Here is a 16,030-nt window from a genome sequence, read left to right on the forward strand (position 1 = left end):
ATTGGGCTGTAGTGAGGAAAAAATGCTTTTAAAATAAAATATTTAATACAAGATGCAGGGAAACTCTGACAGAGTGTAATATTTATGGGATTATTTGGATTACTTGAAATTCTAATTAAAATGGCACATGTTTCAACTGCACAGGTTTTACTGTGTTATTGTTATCCTTAATTATATCATAAGCAGCCAGCAATACAAGGTTGTGGGGTTTTCCTGAACAGCCTCATTGTTGTTATAAAGAAAGCGCCAGATCTGATCTGCTCAAACCAAGCTCAGTCAGGAGTCTGGGCTTGGCCTAGCCTCCCTCGCCTGGCCCCCTTGGCCGGAGTGACCTTCAGCTGAGGTTTGCATTCCAGATGCAAGATCGGGCTCTGCAGGTTTAGAGCTGTGAGTCTGGGGCTGCTGAGAGGGACAGTGAGGATGGCACTTGTACCCCAGGGGTGATGGGAAAGGGCGCTCGGGTCCTGAGTTGTAGAATCGTGTGCAGTCCTTGTACCGCTGGCAGACACTACGTCACAGCTTTTATCTCTGCTGGCTCGCCCAGGTTTCATCATGTTGCCTAACAGCCCTCCTTGTAAAAAAAAAAAAAAACAACGAAAAGAAAAAAGTTAACCAGAATGGGGATAGCCACAAGCTGAACTGCTTGAAAGAGGTTGACTTCACTGTCATCTCCCCAGCTGCTAGTCCGTGAGACAAAAAAGTATTATTTGAAAGAAAACGAGTAAGGCCTGGCTGCCGGGGCTCCTTGCCCTGCACGGTCATGAGTTTGTGAGATGTGAGCTGGGCCGTGAAACGTTAGAGCTGTTTTATCTGGGTGCTCTCTTGCCAGTAGGGTGACGTCAGCCTGCTCGCCGCGGGCTGTGGTGAGACAGGAGACATCCGCGTAGCCGAGCGGCTGGCTTGGGGGACCGAGCTGTGGTTTTGCTTCTTTGATTTAAGTTCAGACGCGATAAACGGGGTGGGGAGGGGAGTAGAACATCAAGTCTTGGACACAGCAAAGATGTAAATTGTGGCAGAAAACTCTCTGTTGGGTAAGGCATAGAGATTTTTGTGAAAAACCCACCCTTAAAGTTTTAGCAGGATCCTTTTCAGTACAGTTGTACCGTCCCCCTTTCCATGAATGCAGGACGTTGGCATTTCAGCCTCGCGTTGTTTGACTAACCTTCATAAAACGACAGTAAATGCCATTGCTGAGATTAATTTCTCTTGAGTCACAGATCCTTGTCTGGCGGTTGGCCCCGAGGTGGTGCAGAGGCGCTGTGATGGGGAGTTGAGAGACACAGAATGCTGTTTCTGTTTCACCCTCGCATCCATTAATCCCGTGGTTCTCAACCTTCCTAATGCCTCGACCCTTTAATACAGTTCCTCATGTTGTGGTGACCCCCAACCATAAAATTATTTTCGTTGCTACTTCATAACTATAATTTTGCTACTGTTATGAATCGTAATGTAATTATATATGTGTTTTCCGATGGTCTTAAGCGACCTCTGTGAAAGGGTCGTTCGACCCCCAAAGGGGTCTCGACCCACAGGTTGAGAACCGCTGCATTAAAACCAAATCAATTGCCTTACCTCCATGCTGAAGGTCCTGGCCTCGATGAGTCAGTTGAATGAAAGTCGAATCTGCATTTTGTGGACCAGGTTCTACTCATCTCTGGGTTCAGTTGACTGACTACAACTTTCTTGTAGTAGTTAAATACTACAGGAATGAAGGTGCAACACTGAGAACTAGAAGTGTCCTGGATTTTTAGTGAAATCGTCTTTAATGATGAGGTGAATTATTAGTTAAGACGACTTCATTGACTCAGTATTCTTTTCCTACATTTATAAAGTGTGTCCTGTAAAAGTTTAGCATTTTTTTCAATCAGCAAGTAAAGTAAGACTTAACTTTGGAAGATATACGTTATGGAGAACCTAGACTTTTGGAGCCGGTTAGGCCTTTAAGATGACCAAATGGAGCCACTCACAGATGCAGAAACTGAGGCTGAGGAGGTGAGCACTGTTTTGAGGACTTCCAGTTAGACTCCATTTTGCATCCAGTCTAAGATGAACCATTATTTTATGTTTCACTAAGACAAACAGTCCTGCCTATGACAATATGCCAATTGGATATCAGACAAACTTCAGTCTCAGCTATATTAAAATGTAGGAAATAAAGAATCGCGCAGTCGTTGAAATATGGTAATGACAGGATTCTGAAACCAGGCTACGTATTCCATCTTCTCCATCTGACTTTGAAAGAATTTTCTTGTAATATTTCACCCAAATCGTTACATAGCACATCGTAAAGCTAGGAGATTTTCTTTTTTGTTTCTCCGGGTGAAATTTTTTAAAATTGAAATTAATATGTGCTGATTCTTGTGAAATCTTGGTCCACAGTCTTTGCTCCTCCTCAGTTGGGAGAAATAGTTAAGCACTATTTTTAGTCCATACATTAGAATTGTCACCATGTTTAGTAATTTTTTTGTTTCTATTAGGCATTTTCCTTCACTAACACACCGAGATTAAAAGGCCAAACACATTTAAAAAAAAAATTCTTTTGTTATAACTTGTAACTGTAAATTTTTCAAAAAGTTAAATTGACAATTGTAGCTAAGCCAACTAGAGAGACTTAAAATACTGGGTTACTCAGACAGCTCAAATCTCCTTTCTCCTGTTTATTCTTGGAAAAGAAAGATAATCTTTTTTCCTTTTTCAAGTGCCAAACCATTGTGAAATTTAGAACATACACCAGTATAAAAGAAAAAAAGTCTTTTATACTCCAAGATAAGTTCCTTTGGTGTGTATTTTTCCCCCTCCTCTGCTGTGGTCAGGGTCTGGATAAATGTCATCATTCGCTTTTCTGACGGTACTTTGCACAGCCTTCACCATGTAACAGGCACTCCGACTCAGTCTGATTAGAAGCTGAGCTGGAGCTTATCTGAGTGTAATAGAGTAGAGAGATAGCGCTATCATAACAAAAGGTTTCTTTTTATTTCAGGGGAAATTAATGGAGGCTTGTCCTTATTCAGCAGTTAAGTGTGAAAAACCTGAGAGAAAAGGGGTCTTCTGTCATCCACTGATAATACATTTGGGGGCGGGGAGGGGTAGCTGCTTTGTTGAGAAGTAATGCACTTACCATGTAATTGACCCATTTAACGTATGCAATCCAGTGGTTCTACGTATATTCATGGAGTTGTGCAACCTTCACCACAATCAATTTTAGAACATTTTCATCATCCCCCCCCAAAACCTGGTACTCATTAGCAGCTACTTTCTGGTCCCCCTTCTTCCAGGCCCCTAGCAATCACTAATCTACTTTTTGTCTTTGCCTGTTCTAGACATTTCATCTAAATAGAATTAGAACTGTATGGCCTTTTGTGTCTGGCTTCTTTCACATAGCAAATTGTTTTCAAACTGTCGTAGCATGAGTCAGTACTTCATTCCTTTTTATGGCTCAACAATATTCTACGATATGGACATACCACATTCTTCAGTTGCTGGACATTTGGGTTTTTGGCTATTATGAATAATGCTGCTAGGAACACTCATGTATATACGTTTTTTGGTGAAAGTACATTTTCATTGTTCTTGGGTATGTACCTAGGAGTGGAATTGCTGGGTCAAATGGTAAGTTCCTCAACTATTTAACCTTTGAGGAACTGCCAAACTGTTTTCCATAGCAACCGCACCATTTTACATTGGTGGTTCACAACCCTATCATTCACCAAGCAACCAGCGTTTACTAAGAAAGTGTTACTTCCGTAACATTGAACGAGGGCGGCAACACCCAGTGTGTGTGTCAGTGAACCCGCGTGCACAAGGCCTCTTCGGCGCCAACAACATGCATGCCCCGTCATCTCTATGGGGTCTGCTAGAGCTACGTTGCAGGCCATAGGGGAGAAGGACCAGTTATGGCTTCTTGTGGGTCTGTTCCCACCCCCAGCTCAGAAATCTCCAGTGTTTTCAGAGTATCCCTGTGGACTTCCCTGTCAGACACCAGCGCCTCAGTCTTAAAGATAAGCAGTGCCTCATCAACTTGGTGAACTTGCAATGCAAGCACTGGATGAAAATTGGAGAGTGGAACGGAATGTTGTTCTTACCCCAAAAGAGTTTTGCTTTTTCGTGGAATAGTGTACGCTGTGTGATGAGTGACTCTTCCTTTTTTGGAGTGATTTGAATTTGTTGCTGTGGTGGTGGTTTTCCATGGTAACTGCTGTTGCCACACATCTGGCATCTGATGAAATGGCTCCCAGATCCCAGGGGTCTGCACCGAGCCCGAGCCCTCCTCATCCCCTCCTCCTGCCAAGGACGTGGAGAAACACTGGGCGGAGGGCGTGGTGGCTCTGGCGTGGTGGCTCTGGCGTGGTGACGAGGTTTGATTTGCAATGGCTGATTTCCTGGGGGGATCATCAGGACTCCTCCAAAAGCTGTACCCCGGGAACTCCTCCCCTCCCTGCGGAGGAGGCGAGTATAAGAAAGAGGGGCATGTTGGGAAAGAATATTTCTGATTTATCAAGGCATCAGTATTAGCCCTGCTCTGTTTGCTTGTTTGTTTGTTTAAACCAAAATTACTAAATTAGAAGTAGAGGTCAACCAAAATCCTACTGAATTTCTGAGAGGAGCAGGCCAGCCTTGGCCCTGTTTTTTTAGGTATTTCATTTAAAATGGAAAGTTCCAGTTTGCACTGGGGCCAAAATCCCAAAAAGAAATCCTTACTGGAGGTGTATTGCGGGTCACTGTATATTTGCTAGTTTATATCTTGGTTGACTCAATTGGCAAAATTTTTATTTTTCCTGGTAAACGTTCAGAAGGTTTTTTTCCTCACTCCTTTCCCTCACAAAATCATATTTGTCATATGTGTATGAAGCAAACGACTGTTAAAACTGTCCACACATCTGTGATGATATGAAAATTAGTGGTGGCAAACAAAGATTTCCTTTCTTAGGTACCACAAGGCCTCAGATGAAGTTGACTTTATCCTAATATTACTCTCAAATTGTGACCAAGTGGAAACCCAATTGGTCAGGCCTTAGAGACCAATACGAATAGCACCACAAAAGAGTTATTTGTGAAAAATGTAGGTCCCTCTTCCCCCATATGACTCAGAAAGCTTAAAGTTTTCTCTTAAGGTAATTATTATTATTGTTTATAAATTTAGAAGGTATACAACCTTTATTATAAGCATATAAAGGGTTATGCTTATTTCAGTTCATAGTGAGGCACAAAGTTATCATTTAACACACAGCCTTTTTAGAATGGAAATGAAAAACATTAAGATGTCAAATCGGATCGAGATGTGAATTTGAATTTGAGTGTCTAACTTTGAAAAATGTTTTGAGAACTGTACCTGTGAATTAATCTTGTGATTAATTATATGCCCAAAATGTGCTGATAATAATCATAGTATTTTTAACATGCCATTTTTAGTATACTCTCTAAGAATAAAATGTTTATTTCTCATTAAACAATCATTTTTATTTCTGGTAACTTTTTGGTCATATATGTGAATCATTAACCCATAAATTTTCCTCATTCTTAAAAAGAAAAAAAAATAACCTACCAAAAATACAATAAAAATGTAATGAGTAAGAAAAGTGAATTTGGCATAGTGTTCCAGTGAACCCTGTGTTGGGTCATTCTCTGAGAGGTATGGAGTCAAATACCCATAAATCAAAAATCATTCCATGTTTTAAATTAACTTTAGAGATGGTTTATGGTCAGTTTTTCCCCTCTCTGTTACTTTATTGCAACTTTTAATTTTAAACTTTACCCTAAAGAGTTATTGAAGAAATGGCAATTATGTGAGGTGATGGAGGTGTTAGCTAACTCTGTGGTGGCAAACGTTTTGCAATATATAAGTATCAAATCAACACATTGTACACCTTAAACTTACCTAATGTTATGTGTCAGTTATATCTCAATAAAGCTGGGGGGGGGGTTGTGGTGGGAAGAGTTATTGTGCTAGAAAACCACGTTTATGTAAAATGTCTCATGCTTGGCAGCTAACCTTATGCTCAGACCATGTTCTGAGAATGGCAGACTGCGTGTCATGTTGCCAAAAACTTTCCACTGGGAGTAGTTTTGCAAGGGGCCGGGCGGGCGGGCGGGCGGGGAGCGGGCGGGGAGCCGGGGGCTGAGGTAGGGACATTTCTCCTGCTTGGTGACTACATCCTTTCTCTTGCGTAGGTGAAGCTGCTCTCCGGGGAGAACCCAGGATGCAGACCATCCCTGTGGCATCTGCCCTCACCAGTCACCGCACAGGCCCCCCACCCATCAGCCCCAGCAAGAGGAAGTTCGGCATGGAACCAGGCGACGACGACCTGGACTGTGAAAATGACCATGCTTCCAAGATAAGCCGCATCTTCAACCCCCATCTGTAAGTCCCCTCGTTCTGAAGTGTGGGCATTCTGGTTCAGGCTTGTGCACGCAATGCCAGGGCCGCATTTCTCTTGCGACTCCGTGTCGACAGTGGAGTGAAGGATGAATAATGCTCATCTGCCAGGAGGGGGTAGTAAACCAATTTTAATAACTCACGGAGAGACATCTCATTTCCCTCTGGCTTATGTGTCTGACCGCTCGTGTGTTTTCCCCGTGGATGTTAAGGAAGTTATTGCTTCTTGGGGTGGTTGTCTAAAAATGTTGCCCCTTCTTGCCTGTACGACTACTGATGGTCATTCGGAGAGTCCGTCTTTGGTGAATGTTCTCATGTGCCAGGGACCTGGGAGGAAAAGTTAGCACCGGAGCAGAATGGGACAGCTAAGAAGTATTAATTCTCGCCTTATGTGTTCACGGCGTACACTTGAAATCTCCCCCAAGTGGGAAGGATGGCTTGTCGTGTTTGTGGGAAAGTGCTGTGTATCCCATGTGATGCGGGAGCCTGTTGCAGCCCTTACAGTCTTGGGGCCGGGAGGGCTGGGTGCTCGTCCTCCGTCTGCCACCAGCACTCTCTTCAATCACAGCGTGTGTTGCTACCACTCTCTGGGCCTCGGTTTCCTTATTTATGACAAGAAAGGGTTGAAATGAAAGCTCCCTGAACCTGAGCAACATTTACCAGGTTTTTATTTGGAAAACAGCTTGCATTTCCGTGCGCTGTCCTCCGGCTTCCCCTTGCGCTCTCCTCTATCCGTGCTTGCCTTGAAAAGAAGCGGGGTGCTCTTCCACATGTTTTCAGCCTGGAAAGTCTGCTCTGGCCATGGGGTAGCCAGTCGGTGCGATCAGAGTTGGGGGTCTTGGCAGAGGCGGGAGGTAGCTCTGGTTATTGGCAGGAGCCTCTCTGTGTATCCAGGTGAGAGGTTCTCCTGCTTTCCCTCTTCCCACGGACGAGTTAACGCTTTGTAATTATTCAGGATGCTGTTTCCCTGGTTCTGATATCCGAGGATGCTGCTGTTTCTGGCAAGAACATGAGGCTCAGAGAGTTCCCGTTTCCTCATTGGAGGAGGAGGCCTTGCGCAGTTAGGTGGCCGATAACGCCAGCAGCCCTCTGCTGCCTCAGCGCCAGCAGTCCTCGGCATTCCACGCATTCCAGCCGCCTGGACTGTTGTGTGCAGTCATAAGACCCACTGACAGAGGTATTTATCCTCCAATAAATCACCGTAGTGTGAGAGGCTGAGCCTGCAGTCTGGAGCCCTGGAATTTGCTACAATCAGGAAGGAATCCAGCAACGAGGCACTGCAAAACAATGAGCTCTCTCGCAAACCCGCTGGCTTATAATGTAGGCCCCGGGCACAGCTATTTGGAGTTTATTCTTTTGTTACTAGGAATGTCTTCTCTCATATACCCTCCTCCCCAAACCCAAATAAGGAGGGAGGAGACGGCCCTGAAATAGTATGTTTTAGGATCACACATGCCTTAGTTTAAATCCTAATCTGACACTTACCAGCTGTGAGGCCTTGGACAATCACTTAATATATCTGGGCCCAATATCCTTCTTTGTAAGGTGGCAGTGATAATAGTTTGTGTATAGAGCTACTGTGAGCGTCGGAGTTAAAATTTGTAAGGCGTTTGGCACAGTATCATACTCAGTTGATGTAGCTGTTACTTTTATTAACAAGTCCATTGTTTAGATACTGGTACTGATGATGGAGCATAAGAATACCATTATGGTGAATTTAACGTTTGAGAGTGCTCCGTCTTAATAAGAAACTCGGTTCCAATCCCAGCTTTCTCTTTCAGCAGGAGTAATCATAGTTCCTTCCATAGGTTGTTTGTGAGTGCTTAGTGCAGTGCCTGGCAGGTGGTGAGCACTCGGCTTCAGTTGTTATTGACACCATTAGAATATTACAGCATTTAGAAAACGATTTTGTAATTCCTTGGGTGGTTACAATATGTCCTTGAAGTACAGGCCTATGATGACGTTATAAATGAAGTGTAAATAATAAAAATAGAATTGCTAGATTTTCATGTGCAACTCACAGTGGACGTCATCACGCAAAGTCTTACGATAATAGAAACAGACGCGCCCGCCCCCGCCCCCGCCCCCCGCCCCCCCACCCCAAACTCCCTGGCCCTAAGAAGGGAAACATGATCTGTGCGTGGTCAGTCCCTTCTGGTGTCACTTGTTCACCATGTGGTAGTTATTCACTTCGGTGACATTACCAGTATTTCGACTTGTGTTTTCTAAGAGCTGAGTGACAGGCAAATTGAAAAGATTGCCGCATCTCTCTCTCTCTTCATGTTGCATAGTACTTAGGAAGTCCTGTTGTTTGACTTGATGAAATGTTTACTATTGGAGGGATAGCACGTTCCCTCCTTTTTATTTACGGTCTAGGATGTTTTCAATAATAAATTACAGATTCATGTTTATTTGGAAAAGAATGGTGTAGTATATTTGTTTAAGGAGATTACAAAGTGATCTTTGCTCTTTATCTTCTTCAACGTATTTGGCTACTTTATCACTAAAGACATCAGTCTGGAGGAAGGAGTGTTGTGGAGAAGCAGTTGTGGCAGCGAGCTACGAGGGTCTAAAGATGCGTGCTTTGGCTGCGTTTCATTATAACCGTCACGTTGGAGAGATTGAGTGGCTCTGAGCCAGAGTCGGAAGCTACAGAGTATGATTACATTTCATCTGATCTGACTTGGGGAGGAGGAGAGAGAAGAGAGGTTTCCTTAGTTTTTCTCTAGAACTTGGATATTGAGAATTTCTGGACTCTGGTTCCAGCCCTTTATAAACCTGGGTCCTTGGCACTCTTTTTAAGGAAAATAAATAAATATATATATATATTGATTTCAGAGAGAAAAGGGAGAGAGAGAGAAACATCAATGATGAGAGAGAATCATTGATTGGCTGCCTCTTGCACACCCCCTACTGGGGATCGAACCCACAACCTGGCATGTGCCCCTGACTGGAATTGAACCTGGGACCCTTTTGAAGGAAAGCCGGCACTCTGTCCACTGAGCCAAACCAGCTAGGGCAGTGATGGCGAACCTATGACACGCGTGTCAGAGGTGACACACGAACTCATTTTTTTGGTTGATTTTTCTTTGTTAAATGGCATTTAAATATATAAAATAAATATCAAAAATATAAGTCTTTGTTTTACTATGGTTGCAAATATCAAAAAATTTCTATATGTGACACGGCACCAGAGTTAAGTTAGGGTTTTTCAAAATGCTGACACACCGAGCTCAAAAGGTTCGCCATCACTGAGCTAGGGCTTGGCACTCTTTATTAAATTTCTTGTTGATATGATTTGGGTGACCCGGAGAAATATATTTTAGGTGTTTTTTTTTTTTCTAAGAAAACTGTTAAGAACACGAATGTCCTTTTTTGGAAGTTGAAAATTACTCTGTCTGCTACTTAGAAAGTGGGGTAAGGTACGAGACCGGGTGGTGGTGGTGGTGGAGAGGTGGGTAGAGGTGGAGTTCTTCTCAGGGAACTGTCAGGAGGTAAATTTTTTTCTGTGAGCTTGATATTCAAGTGTGTTTGGTAAGGAAGAGCTCTCCTTTTCTCCTGTCTGTTTTTCATTTAGACTCATGGATTCCTACTTTATTCAGAGAGTTGTCGCTGTCCTTGATTTGGCAAGTAAGAGTCCCTTCAACTGGCTTTTGTGTGCTTGTTACCTCTCTCTCTCTCTCATCTTTTTTTTTTTTTTTGAGCACTTTCTTATTTTCTGGCAAACAAGATGCGCATCTTGTAAGCCACCTTCCTCAGCCATGGCGCCAGCCATTTCTCCAGGGCCCCCTGTTCCTTTTAGTGGGGATAGTATTTAGAAGCCGAGATCTGGGTGCGAGGTGTTCTTGTGGTGTCGCTGCCTATAGGCTTGGGTTGTCTAATGGTAGCCACTAGCTGCATGTGGCAACTTACTTTTACAATGAAATGAAATAGACTTTTCAGTTCCTCAGTTGCACTAGCCACCTTTCAAGCTCAGCAGCCATGTGTGGCTGGTGCACCATAATGGACAGTGCACACGAGGGCACTTCTTTTAGGGGGAAGACCTAGGAGAAGATGAGTTCGTGTTAACACTCCAATGTGAAGCCAGTTTCACGGGGCTCTTCCCCATCCTCCCCATTCACATTTGTATCTCCCTGGTTCCCAACAACACCAACACATTCACTTCTTGTTCAGCTCTACGGTGCACAGAAAGTAGTTTCAGAATTGCTGTGGTCATACCACTTTGAAAGACTAACCTACTGAGAAGAGTTCAAGGTTTGTTGGCAGTTCTTCTTTCCCCTGTGCAGAGGGAAAGTGGTCAGAATACCAACTTCAAAAGGTGCTTCTCCTCCCCCCTCTCAGTGTTGTTACGTTCATTAACATATATATGGGTTCTTCATCTACACGATGGAATACTATGCTGCTGTAAAAAAGAAGGAACTCTTACCATTTGCAACGGCATGGATGGAACTGGAGAGCATTATGCTAAGTGAAATAAGCCAGTCAATGAAGGAAAAATACCACATGATCTCACTCATTCATGGATAATAGAGACCATCATAAACTTATGAACAATAATAGATACAGAGGCAGAGCTGCCTCAAACTGATTGTCAAACTGCAGCGGGAAGGCCGGGGAGGGTTGGGGGGCAGGAGGGAGGGGGGTAAGAGATCAACCGAAGGACTTGTATGCATGCATATAAGCATAACCAATGGACATAAGACACTTGGGGGTAGGGGAGGCCAGGGGATTGTCAAGGGCGGGGGGTGAGGGAAGGACACATATGTAATACCCTTTGTAATACTTTAAGCAATAAAAACAAAGAAACAAACAAACAAAAACAAAAACAAAAATGTGGGAGAAAAACACACACATACATATGGGTTCTTTAGTTTCTGTTTCCATGCAGACATTTTCATCCTTATTGTTGATTTCACTTCAGGTTTTGAGTATGTAAAACATTAACATACTTCTAAAAGTCAACATTGTGTTTCGCAGTAGATGTAAGTCATTATGCTTGTATACCCTTAAACTTATAGGGTACTTCATTTACAGCTCCATAAACTGTATTAAAAAGTACTTGTTCTTGCCCCTGTAGGCGATTACCTTTGTTGTTGTTGTTGTTGTTAAGTAAGCAGATGCATGAGTGATTTCTCATTTCCCCTTCTTTCTTACACTTTGTATACTTGTTTGAGCTTCGGTGTTTTCATTCACCAACACGCTGTGGAAATCTTTTCCCGCCAGTTCCTCACCCTTGTTCACAGCTGCACAGCTCTCCACTGCGTGCATGGGCCAGTCAGTGCCCCTTGTTTGGACATTTCCGCAATCCCCATATTGTATCACCCTAATATTGCAGTGCATAATCTGGTGCATTTGTAGTACCTTGTGTTTTTGTAATACAGAAGAAGCTCTTGAAGGCTAACATTGATGTATATAATAGCATGCTGAATTCACATTGGTTTTGAGACTTTTCTGAGGCTGCTTGGCTGGTAGAACCTAGGAGGAGTTGTGTACTGAAGAGTACAGTCTAAGGTGACTTTGGGAAATGAAGCAGTTTTCAACTTTGTGTGTGCGTGCACGTTTGGAGCAGGGCTGGGTGATTGCACTGTTCACTCAGTCACCTGTCAAAGGACCGGAATCCATATTGAGTGCTTAACTATGTACTGGCTCTGTACCAGACACTAATGTCATTTAACCTGCACAGTACAGGTGTCCCTTTAAGATGTGTGTAAAGCTCTATTTACAGAAGCAGAAATTGAGAGGATAATGTGTCCAAAGTGGTGGAGCTGGGATTAACCTGACTGTGTGTGGCACCCAAGTCAAGGATCATTTGATTGTGCCATGGCTGTGGCTGACCTGATACAGGGTTGCGTGCACATAAAGACGGACGTCATATATTGAGCATGCCACTTGGCCATTCGAAGGGCCCACGCATGGCACAGGTGTTGACTTGAATTGCACCCACTATCCAGAGAATGTGCTCTTCGAGCTCAGGTTCCGGTTGGAGGAGGCATCGTCTTTTTGATCAGGGGTGTCCATTTGCAGAGTAGTTGCCCCTGACCCCAGAACAGGGCAAAACCCATACGCTCCCACTGGGGTCAGCGCCGTGGTCACGGGCCTTGTGCTGTAATCAGCTGCTGAAGGAGGAAGGGCCCAGGGAAAGAAAACATTGCCTCCTCTCTCTGGTGGTGCTCCTTTGAAATGCCGCCCTGGTGTGGAACGTGTCCATTGTTGTTGTCTTTGCTTCTGTGGCCATTCCTTTGAAGTTTTTTCTCAAATCCCACGAAGCCAACCCTTTATCCTTGAGTGCATTATCCAATCTCGGGGGCTTCTGCTTCCCTTGCTCCTCCTCTCACACGTCTTTCTTCCTCTTTCTTCTTTGCTGCCTTCATCCCTTCACCCCTAATCTTAGTCCTCCCCCCGCCCCCCTTGGCCCTAGCCACTTCACTCTTCCCTCCATAAGGCTCAATAGAAAAAGAGGGAAAACAGACAAACTCAAAACTGGTTTTGTATAAATGTTCGCTAGTGTCTGTAGTCCGTGGTATCCCTGATGATGATATTTGATAATAACCCCTGGCAACATTGATTGTCACACTCCCTTTGGTGACTCTCTGTTTCTTATATCTCTTTAGTACTTTTGGTTTGGACGTATATGGACATACTTACCAAGAGACTACTTATTCTGCAAACTCCACGGAAGTGGAGGGAGCAATTCCTCATTTCAAATTGAAACTAGACTCAGAGGAAATTGAAAAGCTGCCATTATTTTAGTGCCTTGACTCAACAGGGGCTCTGTAAGGTAAACAGTGATACATCTTTGTGGATGGAGCCGCGTTACTGTTGTGTTCATGTCTACATAAGCCCTTGAGCAGCTGAACTTTTCAGCACTGAGAATGGTGATGGGTCAGCATCCTGGGATCCAGGGAATCATGGCAGCCATTGTGTCAAAATGTCACTAATAATAGCGACTATTTATCGAGCCTTAGCGTGGATCAAGCCTGTGCAGATGCTTCACGAGCGTGATCTCGTCATATCCTCACAACCCTGTGATGTGGATACTGTTGTTAGCCCTCTTTTACAGATGGCAAAACTGAGGCTCAGAGTGGTTCTGTAACTTGTTCAAGGTCACACAGCTAGCTAGCTAGTAGGTACCAGAGCCAGGAATCGAAACCCAGGCTGGCTGTTCCTAGAGCCAGGGCGCTCAGCAACCTCCTTACATTTACATCAATAGCATATGTATCCAGATGCCATGAATCATTTGATATAGGTCCTTAACTAAGCCTTACCGTTTTGGATGACCTGCTATTTAAGCACTCTCAAAACACTTTTGCTTTGGAGGTGAGAGGTGGAGGGACATGAGGTGGTGAAGGCCGTCAGTAATAAAGGTGCTGTGCAGGTGAGAGCCTCCCAGCGCAGTGAGGGTTCCCTTCAGAGATGGTGGAAGGAGGAGCTGTTGTTCCGTTTCCCCAGAAGAAGCTGGACAGGGTGTCTGTACAGGCAAGAACCCTGCAGGAACAAACAAGGGCTTCCTTTCGGCTCAGGAAAGGGCTTTTTAAAATGTTTCAGTTCTTGTTGAAGATATCTGACCCAATTTTAAGTTAGTGGCACAATAGTAACATTAGTGTAAAAGACTCAAACTGGAGTGTTTTAAACTCCCCCCTCCCCGCCTCCGCCCCTTTCCAGATTTCATAAATCAAACACTCTTGAAATAGAATCCCTCAGACTGTGTGCTTTCTCTTTTTCTCCCACATCCTTCCTGGCGTCATCCAAACTTGGGCAGTTTTCGCCCTGACATTCTCTATTCTTCTCTACTTGCACACACGATCTTACAAGTACTCCCACCAGGATATTTTAAGAGGATATTTTAGAGCCTGAATTTTAGTGCTCCTAAATAACTAACTCATAAACTGACATATTGTTAAATAGGGATTTAGTGTATAGCCGGTATGTCTGTTTACTTAAAAACATGAACGAGAAGGGAGCCTGGGTCTTTAGTAAAGGGAGGTGTGATCTAAGCACGGCTTCATGTGAGGGTGACTCTGCCCCTCTCGCTCCCGCTGGGGCTGAGGGTCGGCCCGGACAGGGTGGAAATGAAGCCGGCTTCTCCTGTGACGTGACGGGCGCATCTGTGTGTGACATGCACGTGTCTTGCTAGGGAAGTGTGGTACCTTTAAGTGAAGGTCACAGGCCTACCTGTGTGGGTTTCTTGTTTGTCGGGCTGGAGGCATTTTCTCATTTTCACAGTTGAGCCGAAAACAAAGGCCTCCTTATCCGAGCAGGGAGCTGTGCTCCCGAGAGCTGACATCAGCCTTTCCCAGCAGGCATCACTGCTGCCTTAAGAGTCTTTGCCGAGCGCTGGAAAGGCAGATAACCATCCTGCTACTGGCATTTTTCCGGCCAAATAACACAGAGTGAAGAAATGCCAAGAGTGCCAAGCGTCAAAGAAGATGAACAAAAGGGACTGTCGTCCTTTGTCTATTCTTGTCCCCGCTGGGGACCTCGGTGGCGCTCATCTCCTGTCACAAAGGTTATAAAAGAGAGCCTTGAACACGGAGGAGTGAAAGAACATTTGGGATATGTCAGGGCTTTCATTACCATGCGAAAGGTCACTCTAAAACGACACACTAGCATCTAAAAAAGGAGTGTTTTGAGATTTATGGATTAGGTCAAAGGTGTTTGTTCAAAAGTTGAGGAAACAGAACGGCCCGGGCCCCCCTCCCGCCCGGATTCTCTGAGCACCGGCTCTTCTCAGAGCCCTGTTTTCACGAAGATGCTTCTGCGCTGGGAGCACACATGGCGGCTATTTTTATACACAGTGAGAGGATTAATCTGGGTGTTGCTTGATGACCACGCAGGCCTCTCAGCAGTGCAGAGCCGGCCTGTCCTGAACGTCTACGACATGCTGTCACTTCAGTAGATTGGACTGAGGACCAGACGGGAATGCTGAGAACTGTGCCTCTGTGTGTGTGTGTGTGTGTGTGTGTGTGTGTGTTGGGGGTGCTTTTATTTTCCGCTGGGATCTTGTTTGTAAATCAGTCATTTGCCTGTGCTACATGCAGCTGGAACAGAACGAGGGAGTTTACAAGCCCTGTGTTCTATGTCTAATGTTGTTTTTATTTAATAAATGCCAGCACTTGGTCTCTATCTTCTTTGCTAAATCGTTGGGTACACACACACACACACACACACACACACACACACACGCATTCATTTTTCTCCCTTCCTCTCCTCCCCCCTCTTCATTTTGAAATTTCTTCACAGATTGCCTCTACAGCATAATTAGAGAACTTAATGTTGCAGTAATAATGTTCTGGGTCTGGCAGTAGCTAGAAACCTTGCCAAACAAAGAATCTGAATTCTGGATCCAAGCCCTCAGAGCCCCGACAGAGGAGAAACGGGCTACAGAACAGAAGGAAAAGTTCGCTACCACACTCTCCTCTGACTTCTTACCTCTTGCCTTCCCTTCCTTGAAGAGACCTCAGAAATACAAGTAATGGCTCCACATAGCTACCAGCTTCAGAAAGTGGGTCAAAGCCAGGTGGAAGAAACAAACCTGTTCTCACGAGGTCGGGTCGTTGCAGAAGCAGGTGGGAGAGCCGGAATCTCTGCTTCCCTAAGTTTGCTCCTGCCCTGGAGCCCATCGAGGCATGGCTGTGGGGTTTTCTGACTCTCGGGGTA

General features: G+C 44.5%; 1 protein-coding gene across 2 annotated transcripts in view; it reads left to right on the top strand.

The window, feature by feature from the left end:
- Nucleotides 1–16,030, top strand: part of VGLL4 (vestigial like family member 4) — a 139,387-nt gene that overhangs the window by 93,105 nt on the left and 30,252 nt on the right. For both annotated transcript variants that reach the window (XM_006083833.3, XM_006083832.3), the window contains one exon: nt 6,169–6,358. In XM_006083833.3, coding sequence (XP_006083895.1) covers nt 6,169–6,358 — 190 coding nt within the window. The remainder of the gene's footprint in view (nt 1–6,168; nt 6,359–16,030) is intronic.

Source organism: Myotis lucifugus, unplaced genomic scaffold (genome assembly GCF_000147115.1).
Source record: "Myotis lucifugus unplaced genomic scaffold, Myoluc2.0 scaffold_8, whole genome shotgun sequence".
Taxonomy (NCBI): Eukaryota; Metazoa; Chordata; class Mammalia; order Chiroptera; family Vespertilionidae; genus Myotis; species Myotis lucifugus.